This window comes from Acinonyx jubatus, chromosome B4 (genome assembly GCF_027475565.1).
Source record: "Acinonyx jubatus isolate Ajub_Pintada_27869175 chromosome B4, VMU_Ajub_asm_v1.0, whole genome shotgun sequence".
NCBI lineage: Eukaryota > Metazoa > Chordata > Mammalia > Carnivora > Felidae > Acinonyx > Acinonyx jubatus.
The window spans coordinates 74,383,307-74,397,163 of NC_069387.1; the positions used below are offsets into that span (position 1 = coordinate 74,383,307).

A 13,857-nucleotide genomic window follows, 5' to 3' on the forward strand; every position below is an offset into this window, starting at 1 on the left:
TGTGCCGTCAGGAAACCTACTTTGGAGGAACCAATATGGTATGTCAGGGTTCATCAGAGTTCTTAGGTACAGTGTGCGTAGGGCAAGGAATTACTCCAAGATTGCTTCTGGTCTTGAGCAGGAAACGGTATCAAACCTACAAGTCAGTGGTGAGATGGCACCCAAAATCTGGCTCATGCCCAACAGTCTAGCAGTCCTTATGGTGTTTGGTGTTGACTATTTTGGCCCACACGGTTCCAGCACAGGTAAAGAGCCTGCTCCCCACAACCCTCACCCTCCAGCTCATTCGCACGTTGGCGGAACAGCAAGGCATTTTGTGGGTTCAAAGACAGTGCCAGCCCAGCAAAATTCAAACACAGAGTCCAACCTTCCCTGAGAAAAGTTGATGACTGTGGCATGTCTCTCTGCCTAAAGGAGACCTCAGTCCCTCTACTCTCTGGAGACAAAATACTATTATGAGATTTTCCTGGGGTCCAGCTATGGTTCAGGCAGAGGGGAAAGTGAGGTAACAAGGAGAATTTCCGGGAATAGACTGGGAAAGGTAGTAAGTCTAGCACAGTAGTAAAGAGCAGGAGCTCTGGGGCCAGACTGTTGGGTTCAAATCCTAGCTCTACATTTTATTAGATGTGTGGCCTTGGGCTGGTTCTTAGTCTTCTGTGCCTCAGTTTTTTTGAACAATCTGTAAAACTGGAATCGTGCCTACCATTGTTCTGAGGATTAAATGAATTAATATATGTAAGGCACAGAGAATGGTGCCTGACACAATTATGTGTGTGTGTGTATGTGTGTGTGTGTGTGTGTGTGTATACATGTGCCATTATTCTGTTGTTGTCAATAATGAGTTAAAGAAGCCATATGAAGTAGGACGTTTGAGCATAGTGTCTACCAACTACAAGAATCAAAAACACTGCAATACCATGAAGAGGTTCCTGTCATTTTAATTACGTTTGCCATGAAAAGCAATAACCTCAGCTAATCACTCTGCCCTCCTCCTCTTCCTAACCCCCACCTCCCTTCATATGCACACAGCACAGGAACCCAAAGGCCCTCCTCCCCACAATCCTCCCCACTGCCATTATGGGAAGAAATGTCACTAAATGGACTCAGCCTCCTCCATACAACATTTAACAGGATAAATAAAAATACCTTTAGAAGGGGTTTGTTGTGCTATTATCTCAGGGTGGAGTCAGGGGCAAAGGCAGAGGCAAAGGCTGGGTGAGGTCTGGGGATCTCTTAGAGATCAGAATTTGCTTGAGGGGCACACAGTCCATCATTCACCCAGTAAGGGGGATATGTCTAAGAAGGCAGGGGCTAAGATGGGCTAGGCTGTATGTGTGAGGACAAGGACAGCTAAAAATCCATTCTCCTTCCTCCCCCCACACCTTCCCCAGCTCCCAGGGAGTCCCAGCTAGGGGGCTCCCAAGCAGAGAACAGAGTTACAATTCTCTTAAGGTTTCATCTGTGGTTCCTAGAACTGTGGGCAGGCACTGAGTGGGGTATGTCCCCTGGTGCTGCCTGACCCGTTCCCCAGCTCAGGGCTTCTCTCCTCCTGTGAGCACCAGGGCCTGCAGGATGTCAGACAGTGATACAATCCCCTTGACCACATCATTCTCATCTACCACTACAAGGCGGTGAACCTGCGTGAAGCAACACAGGAGAAAAGGGATTTTAGTGACGGCCTCAGTTAGGATGAGCCCTTCAACCCCGACTCTCCTTGCCAAACCCCCACACTCAAAGCTGCTTCCCCCAGCTCCTTCTGGGTCACTGGCCTCCCTACCTCTGCTTCCACCAGCCTGTTGATGATGGTCTCCAGAGTCTCATACAGGTAACACTTGAGGACACCCTCAAAGTAATGTGATCGATGTTGGAGAGCTTTCGTCACAGACACATCTAAGTTGTTGTAGGTCTTTTCTGCTGCCAGATTCTGGGGAGAGAGAGGAAGGTGCTTGCAGGAAGCAAGGGAGCCAGCCCCCAACCCCTGACCCCACCCACCTACACCAGAGGGATTTAGGGTAGTTGTCAGCCATGCCCACAAGCCACACCCAACTCATTCAATTCCTTTTCAAATAGGATTCAAAAGTTTGGAAGCTTCTAAAACCCTTAGGTCCCAGAAGAGACTCTCTTCTACTCCCTCTCCACATTCAATACCCCACCCCTTTCCCTACCTCCCAGCCCCTCCACAATCACTCACGATAACATCAAACTTGGAGTAGATGTCCACCACACGCCCTAGGGGGACAGAGGCAGCTCAGCAAGGAGGATCTGGCATCCAAGGCTCCCCCTGCCTATAGCATCGCCCTCCGGGCTGAGCTGACGGACAGATTTTCCCAGAACCACCCTGGCTTCCCTGGAGCCCTCCCTCTTCTTCTGTGAAATCTCTCACCTTTCTCGTCTACTACTGGCAGTGCTGAAACTCGGTGTTGTACAAAGATGCCCAGAGCCACGTAGACAGGGGTGGTGGTGCGGACCATAGCAATGTTAGCATAGGTGCCAATCTGTAGCTCTTCCAGAGACTTAGACATGAACTCTGGCTTGGGGAACTCAGTGATCTGAGGAGAGAACCATCAGTTTGATCTTGAAGGCTCCCCAAACCACCCCTGGATACCCCTCCAACCTTGTATATAAGGAGTAAAAACCAGGCTGAGGACACTTACAAACAGTTTGAGGAACTTGAGGATACGCTTGTGGGTAAGGATGTACAAGGTGTTGCCTGATTCTGGGTCAATAACTGGAAGCCTGTGGATCTTGTTTCGAATTAATGAAGAGACAGCATCAAACAAGCTGTGGGAAGGTGGGGAATAAAGATAAGTCCCACAGTGCTGAGCCCAAGGTGGGTAAACAGCTTTTAAGAACATATTTACAAAGAGGGAAAACTGGTGACTGGGAGAGGACAGCAGTGTTCAAACCAGACCTAAAGAGTGTGTGAGTGTATGTGTGTGTGTGTGTGTGTGTGTGTGTTTGTGAGGAGCATCTTTTCTCTCTTCTGCCTCTAGATCTCTGGGTATCTAAAGCTTTAGCTATGCTGGTGGCAAGGCTCTTCCCTTTCTGGACAAATGGGTAGCTGGAACTCACCTGGCATTAGGAGAAATGCAGACAAGTGGTTTGAAGGAGTCCTGTAGGTACACCTCTGAAGGGAAAAGGGAGGTTCACAAAATACCAGTATGGAAAACCACTTCCCACTAAACTCTCCATCCCATTTTCTTTTTACAACCCCCAATTCTCTACATACCTCTCCAAGTTTCTATCTTGTGTTCTTCCAGCTCATAGATCTGTACCTGGAAGCAGAAGCAACAGAACTTGAGACTTGATCTCTCTGCTGCATTAACCCCTTGTAGTTTCCTTGGGAGAAACGAACTGAGAATGGGGGACTCTAGGTAGGGAAAGTGGTTTTGGTCATTGCGCTAAGGTTCCTTACCAAGGCTGATTTATAATAGCGATGCAGGATATTGATGAAATCGGTGATGGTCAGCATGCCTAGAAGCCAAGACAAGATCCCTCAGTACTGTTCAAAGCTTCTCTCCCTGCCCAGCACAAGATGCCAATAATACTGTGTTCCAGAAACTTTTGCTTACCCACAAAACTTTGCTTCTTACTATCCCACAAAGGGGCAGCCCGTACACCATTAGTCACCAAAGCAAAGAAAGCTTTCTTCACCTGTAGTCAAAAAGAGTAATAATCACAAAGGAAGATGCACAGGGTGCAGGACTTTAAAAGAAAGGGGTTGGGTATGCTGGGGAAAACATGAGACTAAACCCATATAAGGACAGGGATATTACCCTTGGGATGAGACAGGATGAAAGTTTTTGAACCAGAGGCTCCTAGGAAGGGGGATGGGAGAAGAGGATTTCACCCACCTGCAGGGAAGTATCAAATACAACCAATTTGGAGCTTGTGGGAATCAGGTCATAGCAGCGATGAGACTTCATGAAGGAAGTATACACACTATTGTTGGATTCTGGGGTCTCTGCATAGGGTGGGATAGTTAGAAGCTTCCTTCCATGCATCAACTCACAATCAAAAGAGGCAGAAAATAAAAGTGTAGTTGTTCAAATATTTAGAGGCTGATTTTTTTATAAGGCCCCCTTGTCTATCTATTTTGTTCCTATTCCCACAAAACCTGGATAAACCTGTTAGAAACCATTTCATTCAACCCCCGACTCCAGGTAGGGCTATATTTATTGGCTCCTTATGCAAAAGATGGCTGACTAAAACAGAAAGTCTATAATATCTATCATTAACCTGTTTAGTCTAAAAGTTTTTTTCTCATCTTTAACTCAAATTTTCCCTTTCATACGTTTAAGCGCATTTTCACTTGTTCTCTTTTCTCGGTGAAGATGTAATTAAGCTTCTTAAAATTCAAGTAAGCTTCTTAAAATTCTTCTAAGACCTACAGGTGAGAAAGTCCTGGTCCAAGTTGGGCCATTTTAGATCAACATTCAGTTGGAGCCCAGTGCTCAATTAACCTGGCCCAAAACACCCCGAGAGTCCATCTTGGGATGACCCTGTGAATCAGAAATCATCTCACCTACTCTAGGCCAATGGGAGACCCTGGATGTGTTTACTTGTCTACTCCTCGGATTTTAATTGCTTGCTTTAAAGTGGAGAAGCAACCCACAAAATAATAACCTGAATGTGCTATGTACTATGCTATGTGTACTTTAAAAATATGACATCATTTAATCCTCACAGATTGACAGTAAATCTGGAAAGCAAATGCTGTCCTCATTTTTCAGATGAGAAAACAGGTAGGAAGCAGTTAAATAAACTGTTCAAGGTCACACCATTAGTAAGTGACAAGAAAGACTTAAACACAGACCTACCTGATGCCAAAGTTCATGATCTTAAATCCTATGCCAGTTGTTTGTTTTTAATTTTTAACCAGTCATACAGATACACAGTTTAAAGAATCAAATAGTTCTACAAATTTTGTTAAGAAAACTAGTCCCTGGCACCTACTGCCCTGTACTAGCCCTCCCCAGAGATGAGACCTCTTTTAGCTGATTATTTTGGCACTTATTTCTATGTGTATAAAGTAACAAGCTATATACATTGCTCTTTTCTGATTTTTCCACTTTTGGGCATTATCTATTATCATCCAAGGTATATGAGAATTTTTAGTTCTCCTTCATACTAAGACCCCAACACAAACATGAACCTCCCATCTCCCCATTCTTCCAGAAGTTAAACTATAATGTTGGTTACATTAGTATTTAAATAATTTTGACTAAATATTATTATTCAGAGCTAAGCCCAACTGTAAACTCTTGACTTTTTTTTTTCTTTTCCCCCTTTTTTCTAAACATTTTATTTGTTTAAAGTAATTTCTACACCCAATGTGGGGCTTGAACTCACAATCCTGAAATCAAGAGTCGTATGCTCCACTGACCAAGCCAGCCAGGCACCCCTTCATTTATTTTTTCTTTCTTTTGCAACTTTGTTTTCCCTGGAGTTATTAATTGTCATCTTTTTTTTGTTTTTAATAACTAATTGAAGTATTTATAACTAATGCAACCCCAAACTCTTCACCAATTGTTTAAATCTCCTTTTCAAGGGGTTCAGAAGCACTAGTCTATCAATTTAAACAACTTAAAGAAGTTTATCCAGAGCCCAGTCTATTCTGACCTGCCCAAATCTGGGCTGGTTTGCTGCTGTGCACAGCTGTTATCCTGAGATCTTCCTTCATCACCATCCAGGGGCCCCCTTTCACGTCTCTCCTGTATTGGCACTCCTGTGTCCTGTATCCTATGATTTCATCTTTTTTTTTTTATTACTCCCTTGTTTTGGGGGTGTACATCTTCCCGTAGCTTCCCGAGAAAGGGTGCATGGGAGGTAAATTTTTTGAGAACTTTCAGCCTGCAGATATCTTTATTTTCTTTATTTTACCTTCATCTTTGATGTATAATTTGGCTGGATATAGAATTCTAGGTTTGAATTTATTTTCCTGCAGCATGCTGAAGGCACTGCCCCATTGCTGTCTAGCTTCTGGTGTGTTGAGAGTCTAAGGCAATTCTGATTCTTTTTATGTAACTTGTTTTTTTCCTCTCTGAAGACTCAGGATCTTCTCTTTGTTTCTAGTGTTTTGAAATCTCATGATGATTCTGGTTTAGGTGGGTCAATTTCATCCACTGTGCTGAATACTCAATGAGTCTTTTCAGTATGAAAACTAATGTCCTTCAGTTTCAGGAAATGTTCTTGAATTTTTTCCTTGATCGTGTCCTTCCCTCTGTAATGTCCTTTTTCTCTTTCTGTAATTCCTATTATTTATTTATTTTAAAATGTTTGTTTATTTTTGAGAGAGAAAGAGTGTGGGCCCGCAAGCAAGGGAGGGACAGAGGATCCAAAGCGGGCTTTGTGATGACAGCAGAGAGCTGGATGCGGGGCTGGAACTCATGAATGTGAGATCATGAACTGAGCCAAAGTGGGATGCTCCACTCACTGAGCTACCCAGGCACCCCATGTAACTGCTATTATGTAGATTATAAGAGTTCCTTGACTGACCCTTTAAGGTTGTTTTTATTTGTTTTGGTTTTTTGTTTGGTGAATTGTTGCTGTTGTTAAAATATCTTCTCTCCTATTTTATGCTTCTTTGTTTTGGGTGTGGTTTTTTTTCCCCCACTTCTTTGATTTTTGTGGGGTTTTTTTAAAGATTGTATTTTTAAGTAATCTCTACACCCAACATGGGACTCAAACTCACAACCTCAAGATCACGAATCACATGCTGTCTGGACTGAGCTAGCCAGACACCCCACTTCTCTGATTTTTAATTCTACTTTTTGGGAAACTGCCTCAACCTAATTTCCCAAACCTTCTACTTAGTTTTGAACTTTTGCTATTATACTTTTAATATCCTAGAGCCCCTCTTTGTTTTCTGAAAATTCCTTTAAAAAATGGTTTCCTGTACTTGTTGCATAGTGGAAATGTTCTTTATCTGAAATTAATGTTAATTTCTAAAGTTTTCTTCTCTATGCATTGAATTTTTCCTTCTGTTGTTTTTCCTGTTTCTTTTAAAAAAATTTTTTAGTGTTTATTTATTTTTGAGAGAGGGAGAGAGAGAGAGAGAGAGAGAAATGGCATGAGTGGGGGAGAGACAGTGAAAGAGGGAGACACAGCTGAGCTGTTAGCACAGAGCCAGACACGGGGCTCAAACTCACGGACTGTGAGATCATGACCTGAGCCAAAGTTGGGTGCTTAACCAACTGAGCCACCCAAGTGCCCCTTCTATTTATTTCTTTTGCAGGGGCAGTTTGGATCATTTTTCTTTTAAACAGGTTTTTTTTTAATGTTTGTTTATTTTTGAGAGAGAGAGACAGAGTGCTAGCAGGGGAGGGGCAGAGAGAGAGAGAGAGAGAGAGAGAGAGAGAGAAGCCAAAAGAGGCTCCAGGCTCTGAGCTGTCAGCACAGAGCCCGATCTAGGGCGCAAATCCACGAACTGAACCGTGAGATCATGACCTGAGCCGAAGTCAGATGCTTAACCGAATGAGCCTCCCAGGCGCGCCTCCTATTTGTTTCTTTTGGGGGGGGGATGCAGTTTGGATCTCTTTTCTTTTTTAACGTTAGAGACTTTCTTTAGATGTCTGGTAATCCTTGGTTTAAAGGAGCATTCAAACCATATTCTAAGAGTGCAGTCTTTAAAGCTGATTGGAAGCTCAAGTGTACACGTTAACTGTTAACACAGTTAACTTGTTAACTGTGAGCTGTTTAGATGGGGAACAGTCCGTATTTTTAGGGCTTTCTCTTCAAGGGGATTCTGGAGAGAAGGATTATTTATTCAGTTCCACGCTTGGGAGTATGAAGTCTTTTCTGTCAGCATTCTGGAAACTGGATTGGAAAAAGGACTGGAATTTCAGCATCCAGAGTAGTTCACTTTGTGCTCCTGCATTTGCTATAGTACTTCAGCCCTCAACTAGGCCTGAGCCCCTCTCCAGACCTTCAGTCTTTGCCAAAGTTGGGAGGGGCAGCTTCCTAGCTGCACTCAGTGGAGCAGGGAGTCTCAGATTCTGACTGCTTCTTAGATCTTCAATGCGTCTCGCCTTTCCCCATTGCTAGTTTATAATTCAGTTTTCTCGGGTCTGCTAAATCATTTACCACTCTTGCCTCTGTTTTCCAGCTCCCAATTACTATTGTCTCCTCTTTTATTCTCCCTATTCTGCCGGGTTTGTACCTTTTGAAAAAAATTTTTTATGGTGGTTTTAGTCGCTCTTTGTAGAAGAACAAGAGTAGATGTGTGTATTCAATCCACCACCTGTAACTGGAAGCCCACTATTGTTTTTCAAATTTGACAACTCACAGAACTCCCAAGAACATGTCTTTTTTTTCAAGGTCGTGTAGGGGAAAACTGTGGCCTGTGCTGCTGGCCCCTGTGGGATTCCAGTATTCCAAGTGTCCCCCATCCGGGGACTCCCCTGCCTTGCCTGAGGTGGATGGGCTAAAGGAGTTCCCAAGAACATGTCTTTTGATGTCAGTTTAAGGCATACTTCATTGATAGTTAAGTAATATCATTTTAGGCTACAGAATTACAAGCATATTTGATTTGGCTGTCTCAGTAGTTTAAAAGTAATTTAAATCAGTTCCCCAATTTTAAAAATCTGGAGATTAACATAAAGATCCAAATTCTCAATTTCTTTCAAAATCAGATCTGACCAAACCAGGCTTGAATTCCTAAACGGTGACAACAGACAAGACCTGGATTGTTGCTGCCTCCTTTTACATGTGACGAGATCTACAGGTTGTCAGGAATATGCAGCCTCCAGCACTGCTTGGTTCATGCAGACAGTTTGAGTTTTTGACCCTTGCCTTGGTGCTACTGCAAATGTACTCGGATACATGAAACAGGCACTGCTATCATGTGGCAGTCTCAGTTATGAAGAATATCATCCAGATCATTCAAATATGACCATATTAACTTTTCTGGATACCAACAAAATGAAAACAGAACATTTAAAAAGTCTTGTGGAGAACTCAGAGACCCTTAATAATCTGTCCTAAGACCTCACCCTGTATTTCAATTCTCTGAGAAAGTATGTACTCCTGATACCATAAATATGTCCTGGGAAGCCCCAGGAGTGTTCCTGGGCAAAATCCTTTAAGGGGGGTGCCTATAAGTTCTGCTTCTTTCTAGATGGTCTACGGTTAACCATTTCCTTCTCACCAGTTATTCGGGAAGGTGCTGGAATTGCCTTCTCCTGTGCCCTGGATTTTATGGTTTAGTGTCTCAATTTCTAGATTAGTTTTAAGGGCTTTCAAGGCCTTTCTATAATTTCTTGTGTACACTCAGTGGCTTTAGTGAGCTCACTGGATGATAAAAGCCTAGTGGCATTGTTTCTGGGCTAATTCAAAAGTACTAGGGGCCTTGATTCATAGTTAGGCAGCCCAGAGTTACCTATGGAAGTTTTTCCTCAAAAATTTCCTTTAAGTGGTTTGATAATTGAAAATCTTAGTCATCCCCACCCTGCCCAAGATTTACTCCTGGGTGCTCCTGCCAAATTACTATTCCTGATTTGTATGATTTGGCACATTATCTGGCCCAGTTTTGATTTTTCCCAGGGGGCATCCTGAGAAGATTTGAAAACATTGCTGAAGACAAGGTATGGTTCAGCTATTGCTTTCATAGCCGGTCTCCTTTCTTTAGTAAACTTACCTTGAGAATGCTCATTTTCCAGAGCTGGGGAGCTATCTGAAGAAGCAACCTGGAGAGACAAAAGAAACAAAGATTCAGCCTATCCTTGATTCCATCCATTTTAGCCTATCATTGGGAAGGGCTGGTGAACTAATGACTTCATTTAAAGCACCATAAGGCCCTCTTGAAATATTATCTCATTTAATCATCAGAACCACCCTGAGGTAAATACTCCTATTAGCCTTATTTTCACACATTAGGAAACTGAGGTTCAAGAAATATTAAGCAGCCTACCCAAGGTCACGTGGCTGGTAAGAGGTAGAATAGGAATTTGAACACATATCTGTGTGGTTCCAAAGCCTATGTCCTTATATACTACACTGCCTGATGAAATATTAGATCTTAAAAGCCAAGACTAGAAAATCTGTGCTTAAGGCCAGTCCCACAAGGTTCTCACAGATCTACTTTATAAAAACACGGAAGCCAGAGAGACAATACTGCTTTCCCCTCAATACTAAGCCTAAATGTAGACACTAGAATCACAGACATACCCCTTTACCCTAAGAGAGGACCACATCTGGGGAGGATCCCGACTGTCACAGAGAGTTAAAGCTTAAATGACTGAGGGGTAGATGAGGACTGTCAATGCTCTGAAACTGAAGACCCGACTCCTCTTAGCACCCTTGTGAGTCAAAGGCTGCTACAGCCCAGAGGATGCTGGTTTTCTAAGTTTCTTTGCCCCTGACAGTCTTTGAATACAGAGAAACCTTCAGAACCATGTCTGTGCTCCCTCAAGTGGGAACATTTGGAAATTTCATTGTTATCTAGGAACGCAGGAGGGGTCATGATAATTTCAATCTACTGGAATGAACAAGTTTGGCTCCGTTTGTTCTGGGTAATATACCCAAACTAACTTAAAGTCATACTTCACCTACATAGCTGCTGTAGTAACATGAAATTAAAAGCCTCGGCTTGAGCCTGGTAAGTTGGCTGGTAAACAGGGTCAAGTTGGCAGGACAGCCCTAAACGTCCCTCCCCTAATGGGCCAGGGTGGGGGCGGAGGGGGAGGGGAATAATCTCCTTCTCTTCTCTCTGGGCTGCATACGACTATCAGCTTGGCCTGGCATTTTGGCAAGGCTATCGGAACAACAGCCTCATCACTTATAAGTGGGAGAGAGGGCTGTTCAGCAGTAAAGATACACACATAGTATAACACAGTCTCACAAAGATCTATACAAAGACACAGAAACAGTTGCTTCTGTAGAAATTATTGTACCCATTATATAATACTTACATACTGCACTGTGCTACAGTGTTTTGTTTTGTTGGTTCATTATCTATCCAAACAGGTTTTAAATTCCTGGAAGCCTAGAACTATTTTGTATTTCTCTGTATCACCCATAACATCTAGCATGGGGTTTTGCATATAAATCTCAATTGCTTTGTTCTTTAACTCTCAAATTAATAACGATAATGATGCACACCGATATGAACAGAGAGACCTATGATTAAGTTACAGAGGGAGAAAACAGATGTACAGCTAGAGATACAGAAACCTACACAACAGTCAACCACAACTGAATATGACTTTATCTTTCTGCCTATTTATCCACAGAGGAGGATAATTATGTCCAGTCTTCTCTGCTTTTAATAACACAGGAGACCTGAGAAAGTCCCACTGTAATACATGAGTACAAAATATTATTATACAGACACAGGCTAGATCTGACACATGGACTCACAGTTTCTTCTGAACTCCTGATCCACATTTCTAATTGTTTGCTGGACAACCACAGATGTCACACAGACTCCTCAAATGCTTCAATACAAACCAGTATCTGTCCTTCCACCCTGTTATTCTTACTGTGGCTCCCATCTTTGTTTTTTGCATTGCTCTCGTAGGTGCCTAGAACTGTAGTTTTGATTCCTCCAAGAATGGGCCACGCCAACATGTCTGCTTAGGATCGCAGGGCAGGGCATGACCTAAACTTGTCCTTAACATCTATCAGCTAAGCTGATATGTAAGAAATGCCTCAAGTCCCTTTCTATCCTTTCCACTTTTACAGTTTTAACTATAGCTTTTACCTCTCACTTCTGCAGCATTCTCTCAATTGGTCTCCCTGCCCTAAATCTATCTCCTTTTCATCTTTCATGCTGTCTCCAAGTTCTCTCACTAAGCATCTCAGGTTTGTAAGGGACTGTTATCTCCAGCAACCAGGAGCTCAATACTTTCTGAAATAGCTCCATCCATTTGCAAAAGCTGTTGAGAACATTCCTAAAGCACACTTACTGCCTTGCTTATAGATCTTCATGGCTCCCCTTATTACAAAACAAAGTTCAAACGTAGTGTGGCATGCAATACCTTCAACCTGACCTTGGCCTACTTTTCCAATTTCTTCTCCCAGTGCAAGCAAAATCCAAACCTCCAGCAACATCATGCCACTGGCTCACCCCCAATTAATCTTTACATACCCTGATTTCTATGCCCGTGCTCACACTGTTCTCTCAACCTGCAAAGCCCTCTCTTAGGTTTACAATAATTTCTCCCTCCCCATGCTTCCACAGTCCTTTGTTTGCATGTTGATGATAGCATTTATTACAGTCTACGTTCAGTAACAACTGTCATTGGCTTGCTCTCACCCCCACTCTAGGCAGGCTGAGCATTTTCAAAGCAAGGGTTTTCTTTTCTTTTTAAAACAATTTCTATCCCAAGAACCTAATCAGGACATAAAATGTGAGGGCCAAATTAGAAAATCTATATAAAAATGTTTTGTAAACTAGAACACATTTATGAGTAAGTAAAATAAAAATTGATATGTTGTTTTCAATTTAATGGAATCAGACCTTTCTTTTCTTTCTTTTATTTATTTATTTATTTAGTTAGTTAGTTAGTTAGTTAGTTAGTAAGTAAGTAAGTAAGTAAGTAAACTCTACTGCCCAACCTGGGGCTAGAACTCACAGCCCTGAGATCATGAGTCGCATGCTCTGCTGCCTGAGCCAGCCAGGCGCCCCAAACTCTTTATTCTTGTGCAAAATCCTCTTAATCTGTAAGAGCTAATTCCCTTGCCTGGGTGACCAACTGCAAATCAACTTTACCACACTTCCGTCTGTTTTCTCATTTATAACTCGAGGGCCATGACCTCTCTGCAGGCAGAGAAAGGGTGTGGTAAAGGAATTACTATGGGCATGGGACTGACCCAAAGAAAGGTGAACCTGCCAGTAACATGATAAAAACGAAGACATGAAGGGTTACTCTGCTTGACAGAGAATACATGGTTCCAGATGCTAGAAGGCGGCTCCGGAGAGTGAGGGTGGGTCCAAACATGCAGCGGGCTACCTGCAGCATCTCTGGGAGGATGACAGGGGCCTGCCACAATTGGGCAATGCCTGCTAGCCAAGAATGATCCGTGCCGCCTGCTTACAGTCGCAGAGCAGGGATAACCTAAACTTGTCCGGGGACAGGGTGGCCTCTAACACTAAAAAGATTCCCTCCTTCAGAGAAAGCCCACTTTTCAGTCTTACTAAGGCAGTGTGAGTTCGCTGGACACCTCGAAGCAGAGGTCTTTGTGATTGCAAGGCTCACACTCCGACAACTGAGGGCCAGGTGCTACCTGCAAGTGGCAGTCCCTTGGAAGCCCCCCCTCCCCCGCCTCACCCAGGAAAGCCGGGTCACAACCCTGCTCTCTGGCAAACCTCTGAAGGTTTGAGGTGCTATGAGGAGAGGAGGCCCCAAATCGCTAGGGTGTGCGCGGGTTCCTAGTGGAGAGCAAACACTGCCAGCTTGGGCTGAGGCTACCGCGGACGGAAAGTATGCACCGCGCGGCCCAGTCCTAGGAGATGCACCCAGCGAAGGAGCGGAGGGGCAGAGTCACGGGATAGGACAGGCACCGGCTTCTCGTTTACTGGGCAGCAGCGCCGGTCCCTGCCCAGGCCTCCCTGTCCCCTAACGGGGGGTCTCAGGCTCCACAGCGCCCCCCGCCGCCCTCCCGTGCTCCTCACCGTCTCCATTTCAAGAGGCGCAGACTGGGCTCGCTCGCTTTAGGAAGCTCTCTGGGAGCCGGGCGGGAGGGGTGGAGGGGGGACAGGTCCCGCCCCATGTCCGGTACCGCTATACCACTTCCGCCTACGTCAGACAGACGCAAGCCAAGGGCGGAAGGCGGGGAGTTCACTCTTCCGGCGTGGCCTGGCCTGAGTAACCGCCCTCCCCCGGGTCCTCTCGGACCTCACGGATCCGCCGACGG

General features: G+C 44.0%; 1 protein-coding gene across 4 annotated transcripts; it reads right to left on the minus strand.

Moving 5' to 3' along the window:
- Positions 1–913: 913 nt before the first annotated feature.
- On the minus strand, positions 914–13,754 carry PRKAG1 (protein kinase AMP-activated non-catalytic subunit gamma 1). Of its 4 annotated transcripts, none has more exons than XM_015065792.3 (12): positions 13,616–13,750; positions 9,638–9,686; positions 3,855–4,007; positions 3,573–3,654; positions 3,416–3,474; positions 3,230–3,275; positions 3,073–3,127; positions 2,655–2,781; positions 2,384–2,549; positions 2,192–2,229; positions 1,778–1,924; positions 914–1,637 (listed from the first exon to the last, which is right to left on the minus strand). In XM_015065792.3, exons 1-12 carry the CDS (start codon positions 13,711–13,713, stop codon positions 1,533–1,535), a joined length of 1,125 nt encoding a protein of 374 aa, XP_014921278.2. In that variant the 5' UTR covers positions 13,714–13,750; the 3' UTR covers positions 914–1,532. The 4 variants fall into 4 exon arrangements, 3 of the variants coding, with proteins under 3 accessions (XP_014921278.2, XP_014921277.1, XP_053082163.1); XM_015065791.2 differs by having other exon boundaries at positions 3,855–3,964; positions 13,616–13,726; XR_008300232.1 differs by lacking the exon at positions 2,192–2,229 and having other exon boundaries at positions 13,616–13,754.
- Between the last annotated feature and the right edge of the window lie 103 nt (positions 13,755–13,857).

Coding starts and splice junctions, on each gene's coding strand:
- PRKAG1 (XM_015065792.3), bottom strand. CDS start 13,713: ATGGGGCGGGACCTGTCCCCCCTCCACCCCTCCCGCCCGGCTCCCAGA. Junction 4,008..9,637: donor GGAAAATGAGCATTCTCAAG/GTAAGTTTACTA, acceptor TTTGATTGTGAG/TTGATGCATGGAAGGAAGCT. Junction 2,550..2,654: donor TCAAGTTCCTCAAACTGTTT/GTAAGTGTCCTC, acceptor TTCTCTCCTCAG/ATCACTGAGTTCCCCAAGCC.